Raw genomic sequence first — 26,795 nt, forward strand, 5'->3', positions numbered from 1 at the left:
ATTTTTCCCTATTACACTTAAAAAAAACTGAACTTCCAAAAAGGATGTTCTACTATATGTACTTAGAAGTCTATAATACCACATAAATTCTGATAACCCGTGGCATGCATTAATGCAGATGATAGACTACCATCTAGAATTTTAAATAGGCAGATCATATTCTGAGACAGACTAAATATGCTACAATTAAAGGCAGTGGAATGGGTTAGATGGTATCGAACTTTATTTCTAAGATTTCTGTCATCTTTAAAACCCTAAAAAGTATAAATGATCGCCTATAACATTTTGCATGTACCAAATGGTCAATATCCTAAGAGACTGTCTGCATACCACATTGGCGGGAGCGCTAGCAGCTGTCTTTTCTTCAATTTTACTATCTGTTTTGGCAACTCGAAGAGAACTTGCAGGATCAGAAGCTTTTTCAACCTAGAGACAAATATACAATATTATTACTAATTACATGTAATATATAATTATGCATAAATATATGTCACACATCAGAGTAAAATGTTCAGAAACTATTTGCAACAACAAGACGAAGATGAGAAGGAATTTGAGAAAACCCTGAAAAATGACCATTCTCTCCTGCTAGAGGGCAGAGAGGAAGGAAGGTAATAGATCTGAGGGTTTGGGGGAGGACTGGGGATGCAGCCTTAGCACTGTTTAGGAAGTTCTTGTGGTTGCGGGAGGGGGTGGACCCACCCCAGGGGCATGAGTACAGTACCCCGCGCACACCTGTACTTCCCCCCAGGGTCTCCCCTGCCTTCCTGGAGGGGCAGTCCATACCCTGAGTGGCTCCACTGTGAGACACAAGTTACAAGGTTTGAAGAAGTAAGTAGTAGAAAATTTTCTGTGGATCAGAGCTATAAGAAACCTTTAGCTGCATTATGCCATTCAAGCAAGCATGGATTTCAGGATCTGTCAGAGGGGCTCAATATGAGTTGAGACAATCAGAACCAAGGTTTTAGAATTCCTCTAGTCCCTCCAATTCCTTATTTATATTTAGTGAGGTCAGGGACCCCTAGAGAAGTTCTTGCCGCCAGAACTAAACAGTCCCCCAGAACACTGTCTGCAAAGCTGTAGTCTGTAAGTCTGTCTAACTAAAGAGACCCTACTCTCATACTGTACAAACTGGTTGTAGCTATATGGTAACCAGAGCCTGTTACTGCATAAAAATCTTCATCAAATCGCACAACCAGAAGCTTAGCATTCAGATGCAACCCAGAGCAGTGTTTTAGCCAGGACCAGACGGTTGTGCCTTTTCACACAACAGCTGCTCCCACTCAGATTCTGGTTCTTATTGAGCATTATACTGCAACGAGCAGGTGTCTCAGGCCAATGAAAACAGTGAGAAGCAATGCCCTAGGCAAAATAAATCCTCTCAAAGCAGCAGCAGTAGATATTTTGCTCACTGATGTTCACTCTAATATCTGCTCTTTTAGAGGTTCCTCTGTTTACAACAAGCTCTGAATATGATATGGAAAGAGATTTCCTGTAGAAAATTAGATGAGCCCTAAAATCTAACCGGCAAGGCTTCTGGATGTTTCTCAGCTTCGTCATCTTGTTCTTCATTTACATTTGATGCAGCAAATACTTCAAACTGGCTGAAATCCGCAAAGTTTGGTTGTTCTGGTATCTGCTGAGGTGAGGTACTAGTGTGAGTAATGAGGCCATCAGCATCCACTGGGCGATGCACTACGGCACCAGGAGCCTGCACACAATGGTTTAGAACAGAGGAACAAACATTTTACTGGTGTATCAGTCACCAAGTGGCCTCTTTTTCTTTGAAAATATTATTCTAAAGATGCTGTGTTTTATTCTCTATAAATTCAGGGAGGTGAGCTACAGTAACATTTAGCTCTAAGAAACCCAGACGTGAAATGCTAAGGCACTAAAAAAAAAAAAAAATTAAGATAACAAAACCCCCATAAGAGATACTTGTACAAAACTATTATTGCAAAGAAGGTGCATAAGGAGAGGGGAAGGTCTGGCCCTACTCTCTGATTCTTCTTTTTTTTTTCTTAATTGGGCTAGTGCTCAATAGATTGTTCTTTAAACAAGTTATCTTTTTTAATGTTTCATTTTGCTTCTAAAAGGTTATTTTTTAAGTCTGAAAACCAGTGCACTATTCCTCCAACACTTCAGTGGACTTCACTTCAATTTGTCCTCCACTCCTTTGCCAGACCAATCCTTCTACAATCTTCAATCAAAAAATACATTTATTGAGTATCTCCTCATGGTCACACACTGTGGTTGTTAACACTGAACAGAACAAATAAGGTCCATGCCCTAACAAGGCTGGCAGTCATACTGCAGGATGAGGCACAGGTCAACAAGAAATTAAAATAGAGTGGGAGAAGTTTTATGACAACGGAAGTACAAGATGCTATAGGAATAAACCAGAATTCTCTTCCTTGCTTACCCTTTAAAAAAATTTCCATTTCATTTAAGAAAAATGCTATCCTTTTTATAATGATATACAGGAGATACTCTGCCCCTTTCTGACCTCTTCAGTTTCCTTTCCCATCACTCCAGCTGTACTGAACTTGTTTTTCCCTGAAGAACATGCCAGACTTAACTCACACCTCTACGGCTTTGTGGATGCCATGCCGTCTGGGTGGAATGCGCTCTCCTCGCTGGAAGAAGTATCACTTTATCTTTCAAGCCTCTGCTTAAGTCTTACTACCTTCACTTTACTTACACCTTTCTTTTCAATGTGATCCCTGACTTCACTAACTAGTAAAGGTGTAGCAAAGCATTTCATAAATACATCTACTGTTGCACTTATAACTGCTGTTTATGGCTCTTTCTTCCCCACCAGACTGGTCCTTGAGTCAAGAGACAAATTCATTGGGTTTTGTAGCTTAACCCCAGTAAGAATACATTTGCTGGCACTTTAGATGAAATAAATATTGGAATATTCAAATTTCAGTATCTTTTATGATTAAGAAACCATCTTTTTAACTACGAATACCCAAGTTCATTTTAAGACTAACTCAAAAAAAAAAAAAAAAATCCAACCACATTTATTTATGTGCAGGTGGTCAGTCAGTCCCATAAAGCTAACAGCTATAATCCAGAATCTGTCCTGAAATGTAAGCTTTGTGCAGATGAACACAATTCCCACCTGGCAGGGATGTAGAGGCCATCTGCCACTTCCTTTACGGATGCAGCAACACATCCGACGGATGCAGTGAGGTCACTGGGAGCCACTGCTGGACCCAACACAGAGATGGACGTCTCGTATCTCCCAACCCACTGTGCTTCCCACTGAACCCTTCTTTGGCAAGACACTATCATTTGGTTCACTATGAAGCTTCTTTCAAAAAATATCTCAAATCATTATTGGAATTATCTTTCAAAATAAGCCCTATCTTCTCTGAATTAACTGCTCAGTAAGAATGACAGGTAATTCCAGATTTTCAAAATGACTCTCGAATAGAATCAAAGAGCGAACAGACAAATTGACCACGGGGAGCGTGAGAACCGATGTTTGGTAATGAATACGCTGGGGAATACCTGTGAGGGCTGTGGGCGTGGGGGCACTGCAGGAGGGTGGGCCACAGCTCCAGCCTGCTGTTGTCCTGTGTGAATAGACAAAGTCCTCGTTTTAGTAGATACACAATTACTTTGGTAGTAGAACAGGCTGAATGAATATAATCAAATGATAAAGATTTCTAAGACTGGTTGATAAGTATTGGAAGGGATATATTGTCTTATATAACCATCTACGTGTGACCCCATGACCTTTTCTCAAACCTCATTTCTCTTGTTCAGTTGTACAAGGCACTCGTGACATGCCCTGCCTTGTTCCTGTAATGCTATACACTCTTGGTTTTCTCCCCATATTCTGACTGATCTTTAGCCATCAAATACGAGGACTTCTAATTTTCTCTTTCAATTAATACTTCAGCCTATTGTTTCTATGTAAATGATTCTCAAATAATACATCAATCTCTCTTAGCCCACGAATCCAGTGGCCTGTTGATTATTTCTCCTTTTCTTCATCATTCTAAACTCATCATGTCCAAACAGAACATCCCCACCCGGTGTCCCACTTTCCTATGTTGATCGACATAATAACGACCAGTCATATAAAAATTAAAATCTCAGGGTAAGTTATGACTCCCTTCTTTCCTTCGTTGGCTAACTTAGGACCTATTAGTTTTCCCTCCTTGATATCACCACCTCATACTTTTAAAATCCCCGTGGCATCTTGCAGGTTCCCATCTTTATCGTTTGAACTTGTCATTAAGAAAAAAACTCCTTCTGATACTTTTTAAATTTGAATTTTTCCTTCGGATAAATATTTAAAAAGACATATTGAGAAAATAAAATGTTGTGTGTCCTTATTTGACTTTAAAATCAAATGATAACATATATTATGGTTCTCTAACCCCTACCTGTGGTGACTGCAAAGGTCCGATTCATATCTAAAGATGATGATCTAGAATGAGAGGGCTGTGGCCTTGGAGGGGGAGGTGGCGGTGCAGTGTTATCAGGTGACGTTCCTGAATGAGACCTGCAAAATCCACCACATTACAGTTCGTCATGCTATAGACATTAAAGCTTTTTCCTTTTTAAGCATTCAAACTTGGCTAAGCAGCCAAGAATATTTTCTCAAGTATGTATACAAGTATTATAATAAATAAAGACAGTACTATTTATGGTGTGCATTGAATAAGTGGTTATTTGATGTGGCACATAATCTTATTATAAAGTATAATTTTACATTTAACAAAATTTCAAAAAATTTGAAAAGGTTAGTTATTAACAAGAATTCAAGGTAGACTGCAAAACCAGTACGATGTTTTCCCATTCAATTAAAGGTACTATGTATTAAGTCTAAAATATTTATTTTCAAATATGAGAAGTTCTACTTTCAGATATGGACAGTTTCCAACTTATTTAATAAGTTTGGAGTCTGGTAGGTTGAGGCAGAATCTGGCCCAACTACCTACAGTGCGTCCCCCTCACTGTGCTACCACAGGCCATACCATTTCACAGGTGACTAGGCTTATGTTCAACTCACCCTAGAAATGCACTTATTTGCCACCAAAACGTTCTATATTCTGAAGCGTCACATGAACTCTGGAAATCTGATCCTCACTTATAGGGACAAAAAGCAGAATAAAATCCAAGATGACAGAGAATTTTTAAAAACACAAGAAGACCTATATGAAGAAGCAGCCTTTTGACTCTAAGCTCTTCGGTGATTCTGTATTACTAGTCTCTCTATATACTCCAGGTGTGTGGCAAAAGAATACTCACCACGTATAAGAAGCAAGAGGAGACAGATGCTTCCGTCCTGCAGTTTTTTGTGGACTGTAGAGTCCTGTGGACACACCCTTGACACTCTCACCTGATCCCACACCCTTTAAGTTTGTGCCTGAAAAGTGATATATAACAGCCCAACAACGGGCTGGGGTTCTGGACAGCATTTTAAAATACAGAAGTCTTTTGGTACTTGCCCTAAGGCTATAAAAGGAAATCTGCACATTTATTACTTAAACAGACTCTCATGTTTACCTAATAAGGGACTATATTAAATTGCTACTGCCAAGAAGTTATCAGCCCTTCTTAAACCTTCCACAGAATGCCATGAGACAACAGGGTTCCATTTGTGTTCTGTTCAAGTTGGAAAGAATCAAAATTATTTCCCTTTTATATAAATCTATAGTCCAACAAGCTTCAGAGAAGTGAAGAATTAAAGAACAGAAAAAAATATGTAATTTATACTTGTTCCTAAATAATTTTAAATATTAAAACGTAACAAGATATTTTAGTATGCTTTTTATTGACAGAAACACTGACCTTTGACGAGTTACATTGTTCCCGATCTGTTCTGGGTCTGAAGTAAAAGAGTCTGAACTACTGTAACCATCTGCTGATAAATGGAATATATCCTACTTAATAATAATCATTTCTTCACTTTTACTCTATGTGCACCAAACAAATATAACTGAATTATTATTTCAAATCAGAATGTTCAAAGATTGGCTAACAGGTTAACAGTTCATCCCAGTATTATAAAAAATTAAATATAAATCAAATAAATAAAGGCCTATTTATACAATAAAATAGTATGCATATAGAGTAAGTTACAATCCAGAAAAGTTAACACTTAATAACAGAAATATTCAAAATAAGTCACATGAAACAGGGTCATAGAACAGTACATACATTACAATTTTTATCCGGGGTGTTAATCACCTGCTAGGATATGAGACGCCCCCCACCCCCTTTCCTCTCACCTCCCCTACAAAATGGAAGCTCCATAACGGAGAAGACGTGTTTATTTTATTGCAGAATCCCCGGTGTCTAGACCAGGGCCTGGCACATAGTATTCAATTAACATTGGCTAAATAACTAAATACTGGTACACACCATTTCCTGTGAGAGGAAGAAAGGAACTAGTGGGAAAGAGCCAAGCAACTAAATCTGGGTGTTTGAAGGCTGGCAAGCAGGACGCCTGCTCTGAAGCAGGTTCAGGAGGCAACGGGGACCGTTTGTTCATAAAGCAGGCAGGGGTTTAAAAGGGTTGACTGTTCTCTATTTTATTCAATGAAGATAATATTAAATGGCTATACATTTGCATTATTCAGGCTCTAAATCCAGACTTAATAAAGTTCCATTGGAAGATGGAATGCTATCTTTCACTTACCTACAGTATTTCCAGAAGCAAATTTCACTGATGAATTGATCTTATTTTCTTCTGAAAGGTCAGATGGTTTCACAAGTAATGGGCTAGTGGGATTAGTATGATCTAGTAGAGAATTAATGGGTAAAAATACAAGGTACAGGTATCTGAATTAATAAATTCATAAACTTCAGAGCACAAGATAAGACTTCGTTTAGATATTACAAAGAAGTAGCAGATGAATCCATGGGATATAAGATGAAATAATACTTTCAATAAAAACAAATATAAACCTATTGATATAGAATTATGTTTTCTGCCATAATAGAAGATATTTTATATTAAAAAAAGTCAGTTTGCATGTTCATACTTTGTTAATTTTATCCCTTTAGGGTAATTACTTAAACAAAATTGGTTATTTCATGCTATCATCAGTCTGGCATTTTTAATACAAATTCTGTTACACAGATGGCTGTAAATAAGTAATTTATTATGTAGTCTCATATAAAAAATGTATTTACCTTTGAGAAACCCTAACTATAAAACATTTACTCTAAAATGAAGAGAAAATTCAAGAGTTTAAGTAAACGAATTTCAAAGCCAACATTTATTTTAAGCTATGCCTCTTCAGTTACAGTTTTAACATACTTTAAGTGTACATTCACAAAGATGATCATAAAAATACATAGAGTCAGAAAAGGCACACTTCCCAAAACTTCCTTATTTAAAAGTTTTATAATTTAAATTCAAAAATTTCCTTTTAAAAACTGTAACATAACTTAAAATACACCTATAAATACACACATATATATAATCGTAGAAAGTAGTTAAAAAAATAAGCACATATGAAAGAAATCTGAACTGACAGAATAATTAATTACTTGTGTAATTTAGTTGATGCTAACATAAAATACAACCCGCTAACCTAAAATACAGTCCAGCTAGCTTTCTTACCACTGCCAGTTCGTTTGAGTTCCATTTCCTGCATGTGAATTTTGCTTGGAGTCATACGAATGGGAACTGGATGAACAATAGCAGTATCCTAGAGAAAAATGAGAGGAAATACAGAATTTGTATTAAAAGTGCCAAGCTGATACCATGAAATATTCAAAGTTAACAACACTTTAAAAACTGGAGGATAGACTCTCTCATTCACACTAAGGCAAGCATGAAAGTTAATTTTTAAATTAAAAGGTATAGACTTATTCGTAAAAAGTCAAATTCACTATACATGCCTAATAATCTGATTTCTTTGATAAAAAAAATTAATTTTAACTTTTGAGTGATTAAGGATTTGAATGAAAAAAAATGACCTTATAAGAATACAATTTAAGACAGTATTCAAAGGCAAAGTGAGAAATGATCTGATGAAATCATACAAATCTGAACCTCTCAGGTTAAAGTGGACTGAACTATTTCCTCAGAATCCAGAATCAAGTAACTCATGAAACTCATTTTCAGAAAACTGATCAAAAAAATGTGACCCCTTTTTCATATATAAAACAAAGTTAATGAGAACAGTAGGCACAACACATACTTCCATAATTTTGCATACAACTCCCACCCCAAAATTCACTTTTTAAAGAGAGATAAGTAAGATTCCTAGTCTAAGATTCTAATACTTTATTAAACCTTTTCAAGACTATAATACACCCGATATTCCTAAACTTCATGCATGGCAAGTCTAACTGGCAAAATAGACTTTTGAAAAGAATGAAAGAATAAAGGCAAGGAAGAATGGCTGAAGACAAATGGCAGCCTCTCAGAAAGGAAAGGAAAGGAGAAAGGTACACCTGGGTACACAGGTAGGCCTGACCCTGGGAGCTGAGACCCCAGCGGAGGAACCAGAGAAGGATCAAGCATTTGGCTTAACAACAACACACCAGCTGAAAGGGTAGGTTTAGCTCCTTCTATGGGGAGTCAGGTCGTATTTTGTGTGTGCTGCTGCTAAAGACTGAACATGAGAGCCTTAAATTTCAAATATCTAGTAATGAGTTAAGTTTATAGTTTAGTGTAAAGGATAACCTTTCAGTTTAAGTCGAACACTGTTTTGATGACAGTATTGAGTAATACTAAGCCTCTGCAGGAGAATGTTAAGTTCCAGCACACCATTTCCTGTTTAATAGCTCTCCTTGGCTTAATCTCATTGTCTCTAACTTCAAACAGTTTATAACAAATGAATTCTTTATTGCAATTTTACTGATAAATCCATTCATAGCAATTTCTTGCCCCTATACCAGTGAAAATTCTGGACAGGGTTTGTGTATTATCCAAACAACCTGAACTCTAAAATTATAGTTATCAAGATGAATGTTACAGATGGGATAAAAATTTAGATTTCTCACATAATAATGAGTCACTCACAGGAAAGTATTTATAATAATACACTTAAGATGTTATTATGGTTATAAAAGTAGGGCTTTGGAAACAACTACTATTTTCTTAACTTACAATTTTAACAGCAAAAATAACTGTTATGAAAATCAGAATTTAATATTGTAAGGCAAGATTGAAAGAGAAAGAAATGATAGTTTGTGACACAGTAAGTTCTTATTCTAAACCCCCACCCCCGAGACTAGGAAAAAAACAAGGAAAATTTATTAGATGCTTTAACTTGTAGCATTTATCTAATATATATTCTGTATGTATTTATAAAATCAAATTTATAAACCTTGTAACAGATGGAAATATTAATTAGCCTTTTCATATATTTCCAGTACAATAAATGGAAGCACAATAATGACTCCAAGAAAAGAAAATCATGAATGTTCTATTCATTCTCCAAATAATCTGCATTAGTTTCTGGACCAGGAAAGCAATACTGCACTGCATAATCTACTCAAACAGCAACTGGCTGCTATGAGCCTGTAATAGCTTTAGTGCAATGGATGCTGCTACTAGCAGGAAAAGGTAATTCCTTGAAGACCAGAGACTGGCACATCAGAAGCTTCGTGTGATCTCACAAATGAGTCATACAGGAGAGAGAGCTCTGACTTTAAGCATTTCAACACCCAAACGAAGAACCATGAATGCTCACAAGCCTCTGAGTCCTGAGCCACAACATGCCAAAGTAATGCTTTCTCTGCTCCCGACTAGCATCCCCAAATTTAAAAATTGAGAAAAAAAGTATAAGACTGACCAGCAGGCTCTCCCCATTTCCTTCTATTTAAATAACCCAAAGCCTTTAGCAAACCCATTCCTACTCACTCATGGCACATCTGGATCACCTATTTGGGCACCTAATTTTATACAATTTAGTACTTTATTGAATATTATATTAATGTTCATGTATCTGTATTTTCTACTTGCTTTAAATCCTATCACCATGTCCAAATCCAGCCCTGCCTGCTTTCTATTCCTGTGTCACTAAATTACTTCAGGTGCTCATCCTCTCTCTCTTGATCCCATCAATCCTTCACACTATTGCCCAAGTGGTCTCCCCAGCTCCCTGCTCCTTGCCCCCATTTTATCACAGTACCTGTTGTTAGCCTACAGTATTTATGAGAGTAAGCTCAGATGCTTGAACTAACATACAAAGATCTTCCTAGCCTGGTCCCAACCACATCATTTAGTCCCTATCATTCCCCCATACACATGTCTACCCTATGTTTTCACAACACTGAACTGATCCTGCTCACGATATTCTGCTTTGAATGCTCTTGTTCAATTCTAGTATGTCATTCAAAACTCAGCATACAAACATAAGCTCTTCTGTAGGAACCTTTTGGGCTGAGCTGGTTTTGGAAACAACAGTGCTGTTCATAGCTATGGGTGATAATTATGACAATCAGCTATATTATAATCATCAAGTTTATAATAACTAAACTGTGGTCTACTTAAGGCTAGAATTCTGTTTTTGACATCTTTGTATTCCTAGAAAATATCACAGGCACCTAGAAAGGGGCTCCACCAAACCAGGTGAGTTGGCTGGGCATAATCAGTGATCAACCTCACAGCTTTTTCATACCCTGAATTACTCAGAAGTTCTATAGCACTCAAGATGAGGCATACATCATGGAGAAGACTAGTGCATTACACTTCTCATCAGTCTAGAATTCCCTTGCAGAAACAGATTCTACCAGAGCCAATTAGCTGACAAGCAGTTCAACAAAAGTAATCAGATTTCTGCAAATGAGGTATCAGAAACTCAATTTCATCATAATTCTGGCAGCCTAATGATTAACCATCTCAGTTAGCATGTGAGGTCACTGCACTGTGGGATGGATAGCTGTTTCTAAGTGTTACAGAACAGTTTAGAGCTTTTCATACTTTCACTTTTTTGAGCAAATTATCAATTATTAAATTTTAGCTTTAAAAATATTCCATTAAATATTTCCAATATTGTAATGTATGTCAAATTCACATTAGAACTGTATTTGTTATTTCCTTTCTCCTAGGTGATTTTGTTCTAATTTGAATGGACCTTACTCACCTACAATACTTACTTACATAAACCTTGCAAAAGATAATTGGGATTGCAGTTGGTGGCTGTGTATGTATAGGCAATAATGTCAGGTAGGTACTAAATGAAGGTTAAGAAATTCAGACTCTCAGTGAAAACAGGACATTTTCATAATTGAAAGTTTAAAGAGAAATTACTAGTTGGGGAACAAAGTTTAGATTTAGGTTTGCCACCATAAAAGAAAAAAGGTGTTTCTAGGCTCCAGACAATAAATATTTAAAACTGGCAACTCTATTAAATTCAGAGGTCTAAATTCAAGTTTAAAATGTCAATTAACCGTTTTAAATTTTTCTAGAGCCTCCAGCCACACTAGAGATAATAAAAGAAAGTATTCAATTATATTATTTTAAATACTAAAGCTAGAATTCATAAATTTGGATATTATCAACAAGAATTTATAAGAACATAACTGTCATTAAGCCAAATTATTTCCTGGCATTTCCCGCCAGTCATGAGTGAATTTATTTTGTCCCTCAACTCTACATTTTTATATATAATGTTCTTCCCTGGCCTGACAAGAAAAATAATAATACTCTGAATAATTACTTTAATTATTTTTTAAAAGTTAGCGAATAGTTTCTTTATTGCTATAGCAAATACTCTTTCCCAAATAAAGTACTTTAAATAAAACTAACTTGACTGTGTAAGTAGGAGATAAGAATAATATGGAGAAATGAAACAGAGTGCTAAGGTATTGTAAAATTTTCTTTTAGTTTACAGAACCTGTCATTTCCCAAGAGACCTTAATTATAGTTGATAATAAGCAGCAAAAACTGTTTCCTTTTTATTTCTCTTTCAGTTTTTCAGATTAAAATAAAAGATTAATAAATGCCCTCAAAGTAGCAAGAGCCACAGATGACCTACATATTAATTGATTTACATTATTAATGCATTATAAACACACTTAAAACACTTCCATACATTATATGTTTGAATTCAAGTTAACATCATACTCCATATTTCTGACATAAATTCTTTAAGACTGTAAAACACACATAAAATCCCAAATCCACATTAAATAACAAGATCATTTTTACATTTAATTAATAAATGCTGGCTGTCTTTGGTCAGAAACATCTAAAAAGAATGCTTTGGGTCACTTTCTCCATATCTGTCAACTGAACTCATTTTTAAATCCTTCTTCCCTTCTTACTTTCTCTTTTCTTTTTGAAAAGTGCTTATTAGCATGTTCTTCTCTTTAAAGGAAAAAAAACAAAAAGCAGGAGTGAACATTGAGAAAAATGTTTTCCAGCCAAAGTTTTGCAATTTTCAAATAACTTGAGGGATAGGTGGGGTATACATGAAATTGAATCTATGGGAATATAATTTATTTTCAAAATCAGGATGTGAACTTTGTAGCATTTTTCAAAGCAACACAGTGAACCACAGGAAGACAAGACAGGCTCTTTTGGACAATGGGAATCCATGACTAATCTATGTTGGGCTGAACTTGATTCTCTTGTAACAGAACTCAACATACTATTAAAGTCAAAGCCATACCATCTGGCCTATAAAAGATGACATCGCATATTTACATACATAGTACATATTACGTGATGTGCAAGCATACAAATAGTAGTATTTACTAAGTGTCACTACACTAAAACAGTATAATAACACATACATTCAATTAGCAAATGAAAACAAGTCAGCTAAATAAATCGTCACAAAATGTTTCTTTAGACACATGTACCAAATTTTAAAAACATACAGCTTTCCCTCACCAAAACAGCTAGAAAATACAATGGTTTTTAAAAAAGTTTTCCATCATTAGGCACACAAAAATGGAAAAGCCTGCCACTACTTCCCTCTAAGCACTCCACGGAATCATGCATATCAGCTAAAAACCATAATGAATGGAAATTTGGGTTAATAAAATTAATTTCAAACAAGCAAGCTAAGTGATTGACTTACAGGATCAGCTGGTGCAATGTTAGAATCAAATTGGGTCAGAGTTTGTGAGCTTGAAGAGCGTTCACTAAATGTCTCCCACTGCTGAACAGACAGAGGAGAGACAAGTCAGCACGATGAGAAAGATGGAGTAAAAGATCCCTGGAGAAGGCTTAGCAAAGTAATTCAGAGGTTGCACTGCAAGTTGTGTTTCATAGGCCTGATAAAATTCCATAATTTCCACTTTTCCATAAACATTTACGCTGGATCATCTTGTAATGTAAGGAGAGCAACTTCACAATCAAATGTATACTAATAATTTATTGCAATCTCTATGAAGAGATTCAAACCTTAATAGAATTCAAACTCAGAACACAATATATGAACAGAATCTAAGTGGTATAAGTGGCAACAATGTAAAAATGTAAAGGGGTTTGTGTTGACTAGACAAAGAATAACTTCAAATCCTCCTTTTAAAATCTAAATGTTAATGTATTGATTTGATAATGTTAGAGAATCTTAAGTACCAAACTTTTGGTCAAAACAAAGCAAGTCAGTGTGACTTGCCAGTGCGACCCCTGAAAGATGATTCTACTATGTATGTGCACATTATTTTGTACCTATGTATACTTAGTAAAATATAATTGAGATAAAATGTGAGTATTTCTGGAATTATAATATATGTTTGAATTCATGTCCATGTGTAGCAAGTCAACCCCTGTAATCAGCATGAGGAACAAGACCATGCCAGACCAAAAGACAGAACTGCCAATCAGGCACCGCCCCCCCATGCCAGAAAAATCAGGATGCGGCCACAGGAGAGTAAATCAAGCATCTGGGTATGTGTTACAGATACAGAAGATGTATTCGATATGAAATACTACTCTTCCAAAAGAGGTACACAAATATCATACTTCAAAGTAGGTGGAGTGATAAGCCAATATTAATCTTAGTGAATTCCATTTATTTTAAAGACCTTGATAATAAAATAGCACAGAATTTTTATATCAGAATTGCATTAAAATTTGATTCTTAAGAATTATGAGTTGTACTCTGAAGAGGGAAAAACATCTACACATATACAATATATACAAACAAATGTTTACACACAGACACACCTACTCCATTAATCAAAATACTTTCTATATTCAGAATGGAAAAGTATTCATTTTCATGCTTCAAAGTTCGACTTATTTAAAATAATAATATTTAATTTGAGAAGACACAGAAATTATATATTAGCAAATTAATGCATTGATAAATTATCTACAAATGTGGCTAATACAATTATTCAACAACTTTGCCTATATTTTAGATTTAAACTCATAAAAATTAAGAATATACTAAGATATACTAATGAATTCAAAGTGTTTCTTAAGTAAAGAGAGTTCACAATAATTCGTTTTTATCATGGGATGTCACTTCAGGGAAGTGACTTACCAATATTTGTTGTTATAGTTTCTTCAGTAATTATTGTTGCATATGTACAGAAGGAATTTTTAAAATCTTAATGATCTGTGGAGAAACTTTCAGATGTAGATTTTTGCCAAAGAGAAGGCATTTATTTATTTATCTGGTTGCATGAAGTTTTACTTGGTTTCACCAGACTGCATGGAGGCTACCTGGAGAGCAGAGCAACACACTTATCTTTCTAATGTTAGTATACTGGGTAAGAGCACAGGCTCTTAAAGCAGACTAGCGGAATCCTAGCCATGTTGTACAACCTTAGGCAAGTTATTTAACCAAAGCGTGCCTCAGTTTCACCGCCTGTAACTTGAGATTAATAATACCTATGTCATAGGACTACTATGAGGAAGTAGAGCTCATATGCGTAAAGAGCTTCTGAACGGCACCGGCATGTGAGAAGTGCTCCTTAAATGTTAAGGATCCCCACTAGCGCTGTTGTTGTTGGTATTAGTGTTATCCTCTACAGTGTCTCATTCACATGCTGAATAAATATTGCTGAAAGAATCACTAGAGCTTTTTGGTAGAAAATTACTAAATGTCTCAAAGTGAATGTTAGTTTTATTAACATTCTGGTTTTCCAAATAGAATAAAAAGAAAAATAACTATGACATTCATAACCGTATTACTGAATACTACAAAATGAAACTTGTAGTACCATCTGAAAAGAAAAAGTGCAACTGCTTAAATCAGGATATGGAAGGGACTTCCATTCCCAGTCTTTAATGATCATGTACAATTTTATTTAGAATGAATATGGGCTTTAGAATTGAGATGTTTTATAAAGAATTGTTTTATTTATGAGCTCATATCAATGGAAAAACTACTCTTAATCTGATATTGCTTCTTTTTAAAAGAGCAAAAATAGCCATTTCTAGAATAATGACCCTACTCTCAATAAAGCCTCTTGCCTAGTCAATTCTTTCAAGGCTTAATTCTTCCCTACAGGAAAACTCTTATATACATGGTTTTACAGCTGGAAGTATGACAAGTGGTGTTCTGTCTCAGGAACTGTTGTCTGTAATAGCCACAGAACAGCAGCAAGTACTTTAAACCCGCCAATTCCTTCTGTTTTCAACTATCCAAAATAAACCAGTGTCTCTTTAATGTAGTACTTTTCTGACTTTAAAAGACATGGAAGGCACAGAAGTTTAGAATTTCCTGAAAGTCAACAAACTTAAATTTGTAGCACTATCTAAAAGTGATACAAAAAAAAAGTAAGAGAAAAAAGTAACGTGTTCACAAAGAAAATTGCTCTAACAGGCTAGAACAGCTATTTTTTAACTGAAGTTCTATAGAGCTGTACGGTTTATTAACACAGGGGCCTCAGGCCCACTTCCCTTAATCTAACCTGAGTGGCCCTACTTTTATTGTTTTATATAAAGGAGTTCCAAAGTAATGAGGAGGATGGGCATTGCATTTGTCTCAAATTCTGTTTTGCATGTTATGCTTGGTCTTATCTTTTAACCACTGCACTTAAAAGGGTTAAATTTGATTTTGTATTAAATAAAACTAAGTTATTATAAACAGCCTGGGTTGAAGAAAATACTTATTTTTCATATGGAAAAGCTCATTAGTGGCTACTCATATCACTTACGAGGCTAAGATTCCAAATACATTACCACATACCTTGCCCACAGGAATGAGAAGGCAGTGTGACACAGCAGGTATGGCAGTTGACAGTATGTCAAAAGCGCTTGTGTTCAAATCTTAGCTCTTGTCCCTCCTTAGCTATCAGCTATCTTGGCCATGACATTCACCCTTTTGACTGTAAACTGCATGTGCCTGCCCCGTCTAACTCACAGGGTTTTAGCAGGAATGAGTGGTAGGAACCAAACGACAGTATACAGTATATGTGAAGAAGTACTTTGCAAACCTCTGAGTCACATAATTACCAACATTTATCATAGTCCTATTTTATATGTTCTCATAACTACTATGCATACATGCTGAAAAAGCTGACTGCTGAAATGACCCTGTTTGGAATGTCTTACCTTAACAAAGTTAATGCTAATGAAAGGAAAGGGAAGCTTTGCTAACCTCACTGCTCTGATTCATCTCCGGCCAAGTCTGGTTTAGTGACGGCATTGACGGCGACTTGCTTGGAGGTGCTTCTGCAGGAGAGCCTGAATAACCTACCTCACCTGTCTGATCGCCAACGTCTGTAATTTAAAAATAAGAGAAATTCTCTATAAGTAATGTATTTCAGTTTAGGAATATTACTTATAAAAAAACCAAAGTGAAGACTTTGACAAGAAGTAATTTATAATCTGAATTTTCTTTCCTAATGTTCCTAAAATAAACATTTTTACAATGAATGTCAACTGTAATTGAAAAATAAACATTTTAACAATCAATTAGGCAGTACTTATTCCTGCTATTTATTGTCTACCTGAAACCACAGCTCTCCATAAATTCTAGTTAGGAATAAATAGAAAATGACTGTTATACATCATAATAATATAATAGCAAACATGCTTTGCATCATTTTCTGATAAGAGGGATGAATTTGTACCAGTTCCCAAAGTGTATTTCATGGAATATTAATTAGTGACGTGTTTTAAAAAACTAGGTTCAATCCCTGCCCGGTGTGGCTCAGTTGGTCGGGTGTCATTCAGCAAAGTGAAAGGTCACCAGTTTGATTCCCAGTCAAAGCGCATGCCTGGGTCGTGGGTTCAGTCCCCAGTCAGGGTGCATATGAGAAGCAACCGATCAATGTTTCTCTCTTTTTCCGTCCCTTCCCTACTCTCTAAAAATAAATAAATAAAATCTTTTTTAAAAATTAGGTTCAAGAAATTTTTTCAGCTCAAATAAATTTGGGGACACTGTAATTCCCTGTTGAAGCATTCCCACAAACATTTGTATATCAAAGACTTGTAATGTCCTAGAGCAAATAAACTATTTAAATCAGTTTTCTCCAAACACAAACCTTTCTTTATCAACTAAAACCCCTCAATATTCTCTTGGAATATACTTTGGGAACGGCTAATTTATGCCAAGTAACTCACGTTTTCTCTACGAGTATCCTGTTACCATAAAGGAGCATATATCACAGGGCAGACAGCAAAAGGAGAGGAAGAGGCCCAAGCATGAGCAAAAAGTAGTCAATTAGTCCACATGAAATAAACTCTTATCATCAGGCTCCCTGGCACTGACAGACTTCACTGAGAAAGCTACAAATCCATGATACAATTTCAAAGTGGCTTTTAAAGTGTTATGCGGTAGCATATTGTACTTTTAATTAGTTAAGCCTTCATTTAAAGTATCTCTTAAATTCCAATTTAAAAACTGAAGGTATTTCAATGGTAACTTCTCATTCCAATCTTCTCAAATTTTACATGGCTTTGAATAGAATCCTAGTCTAAAAAGCACAGTACCTGCCAAATTAATGGGGCAGACCTAATCTATTTAGAACCTGTATTAAAACATGATTCCACTATCTGTCACTACCTTCATTGTTTGACCATGGGCAAGTTGAACAAAACAGCACCTGAGTTTCTCCACCAGAACAAGACATTGCCATTAATTGATAGCATTGTACTTTGAATTCCTAAGTAGGTACCCATATAATAACTTAGTACGGTATAGGTTTTAACCTTTCATTCTATTCCTAAATAAATTCTTCAGATTTTAGTGTCAAACACAGAACCTAATACATACTAGGCAAGCAAATATATAATTATTGAATGAGCTGCTTTTTGTGTTCTTCATTAAATTCATTCCCCTTTCCTGTTACTTGCCCAGAACCAAAACTAATTACTGATATTTTGAAAAAGTTTTCAATTGCTCTATGCCCTGTCCTGTTACATGACTATCTCAAAATATTGGGTTGGTCAAAAAGTTTGTTTAGCTTTTTCTGTATGATGGCTCTAGTAGTGCTTAGTTGTTTTTAACTTCATTCAAAACAATATTGTTAGACTGTGTTTTGACAGCTGTCATATCAGCGTTCATTAAAAAAAAATTGGTGATTTTTTTATGTTGCCATTTTAATGTTGAAGATGGAAGAAAATATGCAATATTTTCGGCGTATTATGCTTTATTATTTCAATAAAGGTAAAAACACAACTGAAACACAAAATGAAGACTTGTACAGTGTATGAAGAATGTGCTGTGACTGATCGAACGTGTCAAAAGTGACTTGCAGAGTTTCTTGGTACATTTTGGCTAAATAATTCCTTGCTTTGGGGCTGTCTGATGCATTGGAAGATGTTTAGCAGCATGCCTGGCCTCCACCCGCTAGAAGCCAATACAGAGAGATAGCCAACCTACTCAAAATATCCAAATCAATAGTTATTGGTGAAAATGAAAAATGTGTCTTTTATTTTACAGAAAGAACTAAATGGACTTTTTGGCCAACCCAATACTTCCCTTTCACTTACCCAAACATAATTTCTCTATAGTTACATCACACTGCAAGTTCTAATTTGCAGGTCAGCATCATATTTTGATAAAGTTTTGTTTTGTAAGGTTAGAAATGGTTGCAATTTCATTCTTAATCCTATCCCTTTCTCAATAAAAGTGTCAGAAGAGTATAGAAACAAGAGACAGACAGGTTTCAGATAATGTTCTACAAAGACCACTTAACTCAAAGCTCTTAGAGAAAAACAAATGAAAAAAATATTTATGATAAACAGCAGCAGCAAATTCTTCATGGAGTTAGCTTGTGATTTTTAGTGTGAACAAAAATTATGGACTTTTTCTATGATAACAAAGAGAAAGGAAGTTAAGGAGGAGGGTGGCCATAAATTTGACAGTTCACTGAAACTCTGTTAGGAGGATGGTGAATGGAGAAGTGTCTTTAAGAAATCCATCAAAGCAGGTGTTAAAGAAAAGGGCTATCTACAGTCAGACCATATTACTTAAGTTACAAATGTCATCTTAGGGCAAACTGGGGACCGGGTCTGGCTTTCTAGACTTCCATTCTCATGTCAGTCTTCTACTAGCAAATTAAGAGCCAGGTTGTCCCCGACCCTCACATCATGGCAATTATAATTTGGGACAGATTCTGGGAACCTCTGTGCTTCACTGGTATAAAGCTACAATGGATCCAGCCCCCTGAAGTATATTATTCACCTAAATAATTATACTTCATAAGTATTCCAATATAGTCACTTTCCTAGAGTAGCAGTTCTCAAACTGTGGACCATGGACTTTAGGGAATCCTCATGATTCTTTTAGGGGATCTGAAAAGTCAAGAAGATTTCTGTAACAATAATACTGCTAATAATTTTTTCCTGTGTTGGTATCTGAACTAATAGTGCAAAAGCATTGGTGGGTTAAACTGCTGGCTTATCAATAAGAAGTAAGGCAGTGGCAACAAAATATAAAGGGTGGGGGAAAGGTAGGTTTACAGTTGTAAGGACATAAAACATGGTTTATTCTTGTACTATTATTTATTATTGTATTTTTAACATACAAACTGTGAGGCTACTTTTGTCCCACCCGGTATTAGTCATTGCATTCTTCCTGCACACATTCCAGTTAAAATAAACAACTACGTATGGCAATGTCACTGAAAGATGTTCACAACTAAGCGGTAAAAATTATTTTTATTAAATCTCAGTCCTGAAAACACATCTTTTTAATATTCTGTGTACCAAAACAGGAAATAATTTATATGATGGAGTTCCAAAGTAATGGGGAGGTGCAAAATACACACACACACACATACACACACACTACTTCTGCTCCTTATCATAGCACAATGATCGTCTCAAGGAAGGGGACTTGTGTGATCCAGCTGTCAGCTGCACAGACCGTTTTTTTCATGGAACATGATTTTTCTTTAAAGAACAGCTGATAAACTATAATTATTCAGACTTGGATAGTAGGCATTTTCTCAAAAATGAATTAAGTGAGCCTGTCACTTCAGAAAAAAACTGTCTTCTGTGTTGTAACTAATGACAAACTTTGAGCTTTCAAGAGAAAATAAGAATTGTGGAAAATGTGCATCCATATCCACAAGCTCAAGAAATTCCCAGTACTTGAAAGATTTCTTTGATAAAAAGGCTATATTAACAAATGTGCTTTTTTGATATTTTATAATAAAATGTTCCAACACTGGAAAGCTCTGTATAATGCAATTAACTAACATTTTACAAATAATCAATTATGTTAAAAAATCATACATGAGTAGAAGGTTCCATCCAAAGCATATTCACAGTGTAAGACAGATGTATGGATTTTAAAGTAACAAAGAATTCACTAATATGGTTTCAGCTTTTACACTGCAACTAATCTTTAAGATATTACTATTTGCCCCGGCTGGTGTGGCTCAGTGGATTGAGTGCTGGCCTGCGAACCAAAGGGTCGCCAGCTGGATTACCAGTCAGGGCAGGTCCCCAGTTGGGGGCACCCGAGAGGCAACCACATATTGATGTTTCTCTCACTCTCTTCCTCCTCCCTTCCCCTCTCTCTAAAAATAAATAATTAAAAAAATTTAAAAAATTATTATATGTTGACATTTGGTGCAGTACCAAAAACACCCATAATTATCTAAAAATAGTCCTTCCTTTCACCATGCAGGACCAGATTTTCTTCATGTACTGGGGATTGGCAACCTTTCTCTGCCAAGGGCCAGATAGTATATATGTTAGACTTTGCAGCCTATATGGTCTCTGGTACAACTATTCAACTTTGCTGTTGCAGTGCAAAGCAGCCATGGTAATTAGTTAAGAAATGAGCTTGGCTTTATCTTTTATTAAGACAGTAAAATTTCAATTTCATATTATTTCACAATTTTGAATTTCATGTGTCATTAAAATGTTATTCTTTTTATTCTCCAACAATTAAAAAACACTTTTTGTTCCTGGATCTCCAATACCTCAAACAAAATAATACCCAACAGCCTGAACGCAGAACCAAATATGAGAATCTAGCTGCCTTCTACAAAAATAAATATTAAAGAGATTTACAAAAATGTAAAGCAATACCACCCTTTTCATAATTTTTTTTTGGGGGGAATACAGTTATTTTCCTAAAAATATCCATGCTAATATTTAAGGGTCTTATTATTGTTATTTTAAAACAGCCATAAACATTTTTTAAATTTATTATTTTTTATTTCTAATAGGGTAATTATTAATAGATTTAAGTTACATAAACAGAGGCTCTTTGGGGTTCACAATAATTTTTCAAGAATGTAAAGGTTCTAAGACTGAAAAGTTAAAAAAAAGATCACTGTCTCAAAAAACCTCTAAATTATTTCTGGAATGAATGAGCAGAATTATACATTGCTTTTTCCCAACTTCATATGAGGAACAACAAATGGCAGTAGAAAAAGAGCAAATTACCTATGTTCTAGAAACTAACAGTCATGAGCAGTAGGTCTGTATCCTCACGGAGGCAGGGGTGTAGTTTTACTCTTACCTGATGCAGTGTTCCAGCCTAGCCTCCTGCTGGAACACTGTGTCAACCCTGCCTCCCTCCCGAGGGTTCTGCTCTGCCCCTGACATCATCAGAGCATCGGGGCTGAAAAAGAAGAGCATGAGCCTAAATTATTTGTTAAAGTCAACCCCAAAAGGGCTTTATGCAAAAAGTATTTCCATGTATAAAAGTGTGTCTCGAAGACACAACCCTGTGTGATCAAACTGATGTACTGTCAGCCAACATTTAAAAGTTAGCAATGAGTGCAAAATAAGGGAGTGCAGACCATATTTTTAGGATCGCACTAGAAAATAAAAACACTGTACACAGCTTTCATCCTTTTATCCTCCAAAGACGAAAAGTCCACAGACTTACTTCGTACAGCGTACCCGCTGAACACCTTTCTTAAAGAACTTCAGATTTTACCTCAGTTTTATTACCTACCCACCCTAAACTTCTTATTGTCTTAGTAATATATTCAATATACTAAAAAAATGGTTTCAAAAATGGCTGCCAGTTATTATTAAACTTATAGAAGTATATACAGTCCCTAGAGTCTTATGGTTTAAAAACTTATTTGTTTTCAAGGAGTCAAACATGTAGGAAGAATTCTTTAATCATAAAGATTCAAGGTTCCAATCTCATTTAACAGGTTCATCAAAGCAAAGGTAACTACAGCTTTTATTTATTTAACATGTCAATATTATTCTTATAAGAAAAAAATATTTAAAACAAGGAGTAAACAGGTTTTGATAAATTTTAAGTATTAAAGGAAAATTAGAAATAGTACCTTTTTCATTATACTTAAACGACAGGGATAAGCAATTCAGAAGAATTATAGACAACTTCAGGTATGCTTTGTTTTGAATGTTATATACATCAAAAACTATAGTCTATTTCCAAAATTAATTCCATTTCTCCCAACATGCCACAATGGAAACTTACTCAGTAAGCCGGCCTTAAGAAGGCCTATGTAGAAGTCTAGAAGTTATAAATTAAAATAAAAAATTTTTAAAAAAGAAAAATGTGTCCAACAAGGTTTGAAATAAAACAAAGCATTTACCCAAAATACTAAATAAATTGTACTGGTTGATTTTTTTTTTCCTTTTTACAGTTCTGATCAACATTTTAGAGCTTACTTGATTCAGCTATAATACTTTAAAGAAGATTAAAGATGTACAGGAGAGTTCCCATTATCCAAGGACAGATAAAAATGGTAAAGACCCTTTGTTAATCCACTGAAAATAAGGGCTATAATTTCATAAAGAGAAAAATAAATTTAATTAGGGCTTTGTCTTCAACATTTACACAGAAAGTTGTGACAATAAGAATAAAGAACAAAGAATGAAAGATGTTAAATTCTGTGGGTGCAATTTGGGGGCAAAATTAATAAAGGCATGAATTCAGTCGATGAACATTTACTGAGGATCTGTCCATAAATACAGTAAATAAAAATGCAGTATTGGGAAGAAGACAAGGCTCCCGTTTCCATGGTGTTTTCATTCTAACAGAGGAAGACAGACATCCTCCACTTCACTTAAAGAAAAAGGCCATTTCTTTAGAAAATAATTAAAGGTATCATTAATTATTCCCAAGGACTCTTACTAATCGACTGATCTTTAAAAGCCCCTAGTGTGCCATCTTGTAAAGATCTTAGCACATATTATCTAGACTTGTTTGTCAATGTCTTTGCTAGGAATTTGAAATTTAATTATTTTCACCAATTTCATTAAATGGTGCATCTGCCAATATTTGCAATTTTACTAATTTGTGAGCTCTAATACCCAACTATCTGGAGCTAATTTAATTCTTGTGTTAAGACTGTACATATGTTTGTATGAGGGTAGCGGCTTAAGAAGTAATTTCTGAATGAAAAGTCAGTGATCAATATGAATGAATATTTTCATTATTTTTTCCTCTGCAATTAAGGACACTTGGTGAGTGAATTTTCAAAAACAAAGATTCTGGGTCCTTGGTACAAAACAAAGGTGTATGTAGAATCAGGTACCCTGCAGCACTCTTTTAAAGGTAAAGCCAAGAAACTGCCTCAAAATCAATCAATAAGAGACTGGCTAAATTAAGGTAACAGGTCTATAGATGACAAAGTGCAAAGATGTCAAACATTTTAAGAAAAAACAATCAAAGATGTATAGTGTGAATATACTTGTGTTAAACAGATATCTGCACATGTTAATTACATAAACTTTTATGTTAAAACTTTCTGGATGAATACAGAGAAACTCTTAACAGTGATTAACTCATATCAAGCTAGTATCAGCTATAAATTTTTATAGTAAACTATTCATAAAAAAAAAATTCTGTTTTTAAAAACATTCATGTTATAAGTACTTCCAGGAGTTTGAGGATCTATGCTATGCACCATATCGACAATGAAAATCTGCTCAAATTTACTGTATAAATAGTGATTATGAAGGGGGAGAGAATGGGGAGCACATTCCTTTCCCTCTTTGAGCACTGAGTCAGATATTACTGAGTTGCTCATGTGAGCATTGCTTTGTGAAGACAGGAAAAGTTTAAAAAACAAGTAGTTCACCCAATTAGTCATTTAAAAAACATCTACGTATGTACTGATTTGCACCCTACTAGGTGCTGAGATACAATGAACAAGATTAACCTCGTTACTGCCTATTCAAGAGCCTCTACTCTAGCTTAACAGAGAGATAATAATCATATAAAATACGGTATATGTAAAATTGCAACTCTGCTGCAGAGATTCTTTGGAGACTGAGATTAAGATGCAAAGCATCTGAACATGTTTGTTTTTTTTTCCTTTAAGATACAGTACTATGGTAGGCTAGCAGTTCACCCTAATCTTTTTTTTTTAAAGAAGATAACCATACTTAGAAGATAAACATTCTTTCTTGAGTTCAGCTTCAGAGTTGTTTCCATAGATGAATTTTTGCATACTTTTAGTACTCGCGTTAAATATTAAGTATTTTAATTCAAGTCCATTTAAGTACTTGTACCTATAAGTCTTAGCTATTTTATTTTTATCTAATTAATCCCATAAAGTTGTTCAAACGATTTTGGAAAAAATACACATCTACCCCGCCCACGTCTGCATTCCTTTAGAAAGCCCTGCTCATTTCTCCACCCAACTGTAACTCAAGTCACCACTTTCACCATCTATGTTTCTGTAAGAGTTATTCACTTGTGAATGCAGAATACATACTATGGAGTGAATATTTCAGTATGTCTCAACATCACAAACACGTAACAAAAGACTGTATTTTCAAAGATAAAATATGTCAAGAAAAATACCCTGCTTTAAAAATGGCACATTTAACATTAATTCACTTAGTAATTATTTACTAAGCAACTTAATACATGCAAAGTACTAGATCCTGGGGATATTACAGTGAATATGATACATTTCCAATTTCTTTTTTTAAAAAGAAATTCAGATTGTAGTGGCAGGAACAGGAAAGAAAAAAAAGAACAGGATTCATTGTGATTTATGCCACAATAAAGGGCATGCAGGAGATGCTATGAGAGATCAGAAACTACTTTTGTCTAGGTCAGAAAGGTTCTATAGAGGGAATATTTATGATAAATTTTCAGGTCAGCCAAAAGATATTGCTTGGGTGTTTCCTCCTCAACTGTGATCTTCTATAAACACAGCTATTTAAAGGGATTTTTACAGATCTTGGTTGATCTAGTGTCATATGACAACTTCCATATTCAAAGGACTTTGCTCAGGTTTATGATAGCTGGGAGGAAAAAAAGATTCATCAGTTCCCCAACCCCCAAATTAACAAAACTCCAAATTTACCAATTATAAGTAGGCAAAGCAGATTTGAATTTAATATTGTGTGGGCAAATGTTTACAATATATTTCATTAGAAAGCCATTCAGACTATGTTGAAATGGGAAAAAACTATCTGAGACTTTAATACCTTTAAAATTATAGTTAGAATAATAGTGTACAGATATATGCAGGCAAAAAAAAAAAAAAAATACAGTGAGTAAATCTGCTAAACAGATCTAACAGGAGTAAAAAGACAAATGCCCAGAAAAGAACTTCTACTTGAATCATCAGCCTTAAAATACAAGCAGTAGATCAAGTTTACAAAAAAACAGATTTTATTTAACTTAAATAAAAGGAAAAAATAAAACAGACTACATGCAAAAGCCAGATTCACCAACCTATATGAAACAGATAACAGAATCAGACAAGTCTCTAGAAAATGACAGAACAGAATAAACTTGACTTAAATTATACTATGCTATCAGTTTCTAAAGGATTAAAGTCAGAGAAAAACTCTACACACAGGGCCTAATTTCTAAATCAATGGCAATACCAAGTCTGTAGTCATTGCAATTTCTCCCATTTTGCCTATATTGAATAAATCAAAGAAGTTCTTTTTGTTTATTTCTTAATTAGGTAAATCAAAGTACTTTGAAGAAAAATTACCCAACAAAAATACTAAGCTTTTAGCTCAAGTTAGCGGTTAACTGATACCTAATAACTACTTGAAATGATCAGGAAAATTCTAGGATTCTCAGGATAATGCTTCTAAAAAACTAAACCAACATTAAAATTTTAAGTCAGCCTATTGGTTGACAAAAGGTCAGTGTACAATTCAGGTCCTGAAATGTGAATGGCATTGAATCCACATTTCAGGTGGAGAAACAAAAAGAAAAAAATAAGAGTAAATGGTTAGAACTTGCCCAAGGTCAGAGGAGTGAGTAATTAGCAAAACTAGACGCATACTCAGATTCTTGACTCTAAGCAGACTGTCTTCTTTTTGAGAGTAATATGCATATGATTCCTACAGTATAATTTAGGCAATAAAGTCAGATCATATGCAATTCCGGATTAAACAGATGCTGCCTAAGAGATAAAGGCCCTTTTGAGAGTCAAATTCTGTTTGACTTCTCTTTTAAAACTGTAAGGTCCCTTCCATCATAATATCTAAAGAGAATTTAGGTAGAAAAACCAAAGACAATAAT

At 34.9% G+C, this 26,795-nt stretch overlaps 1 protein-coding gene across 4 annotated transcripts in view; it reads right to left on the reverse strand.

Moving 5' to 3' along the window:
* The window catches only part of REPS1 (RALBP1 associated Eps domain containing 1), a 73,577-nt gene that overhangs the window by 6,004 nt on the left and 40,778 nt on the right, over positions 1 to 26,795 (reverse strand). The window contains exons 9-17 of one of the 4 annotated variants that reach the window (XM_090279916.1): positions 16,497 to 16,618; positions 13,017 to 13,097; positions 7,595 to 7,682; positions 6,665 to 6,766; positions 5,815 to 5,884; positions 4,404 to 4,522; positions 3,520 to 3,584; positions 1,526 to 1,711; positions 331 to 426 (exon numbers count right to left, since the gene is read on the reverse strand). In XM_090279916.1, the coding sequence (XP_090136042.1) occupies positions 331 to 426; positions 1,526 to 1,711; positions 3,520 to 3,584; positions 4,404 to 4,522; positions 5,815 to 5,884; positions 6,665 to 6,766; positions 7,595 to 7,682; positions 13,017 to 13,097; positions 16,497 to 16,618 (929 nt within the window). Of the gene's footprint in view, positions 1 to 330; positions 427 to 1,525; positions 1,712 to 3,519; positions 3,585 to 4,403; positions 4,523 to 5,814; positions 5,888 to 6,664; positions 6,767 to 7,594; positions 7,683 to 13,016; positions 13,098 to 16,496; positions 16,619 to 26,795 lie in introns of all 4 variants that reach the window. The other 3 variants (XM_090279915.1, XM_090279918.1, XM_090279917.1) reach the window with 3 other exon arrangements.

This window comes from Furipterus horrens, unplaced genomic scaffold, assembly GCF_987537825.1.
Source record: "Furipterus horrens unplaced genomic scaffold, mFurHor1.1.pri manual_scaffold_6, whole genome shotgun sequence".
Lineage (NCBI taxonomy): Eukaryota > Metazoa > Chordata > Mammalia > Chiroptera > Furipteridae > Furipterus > Furipterus horrens.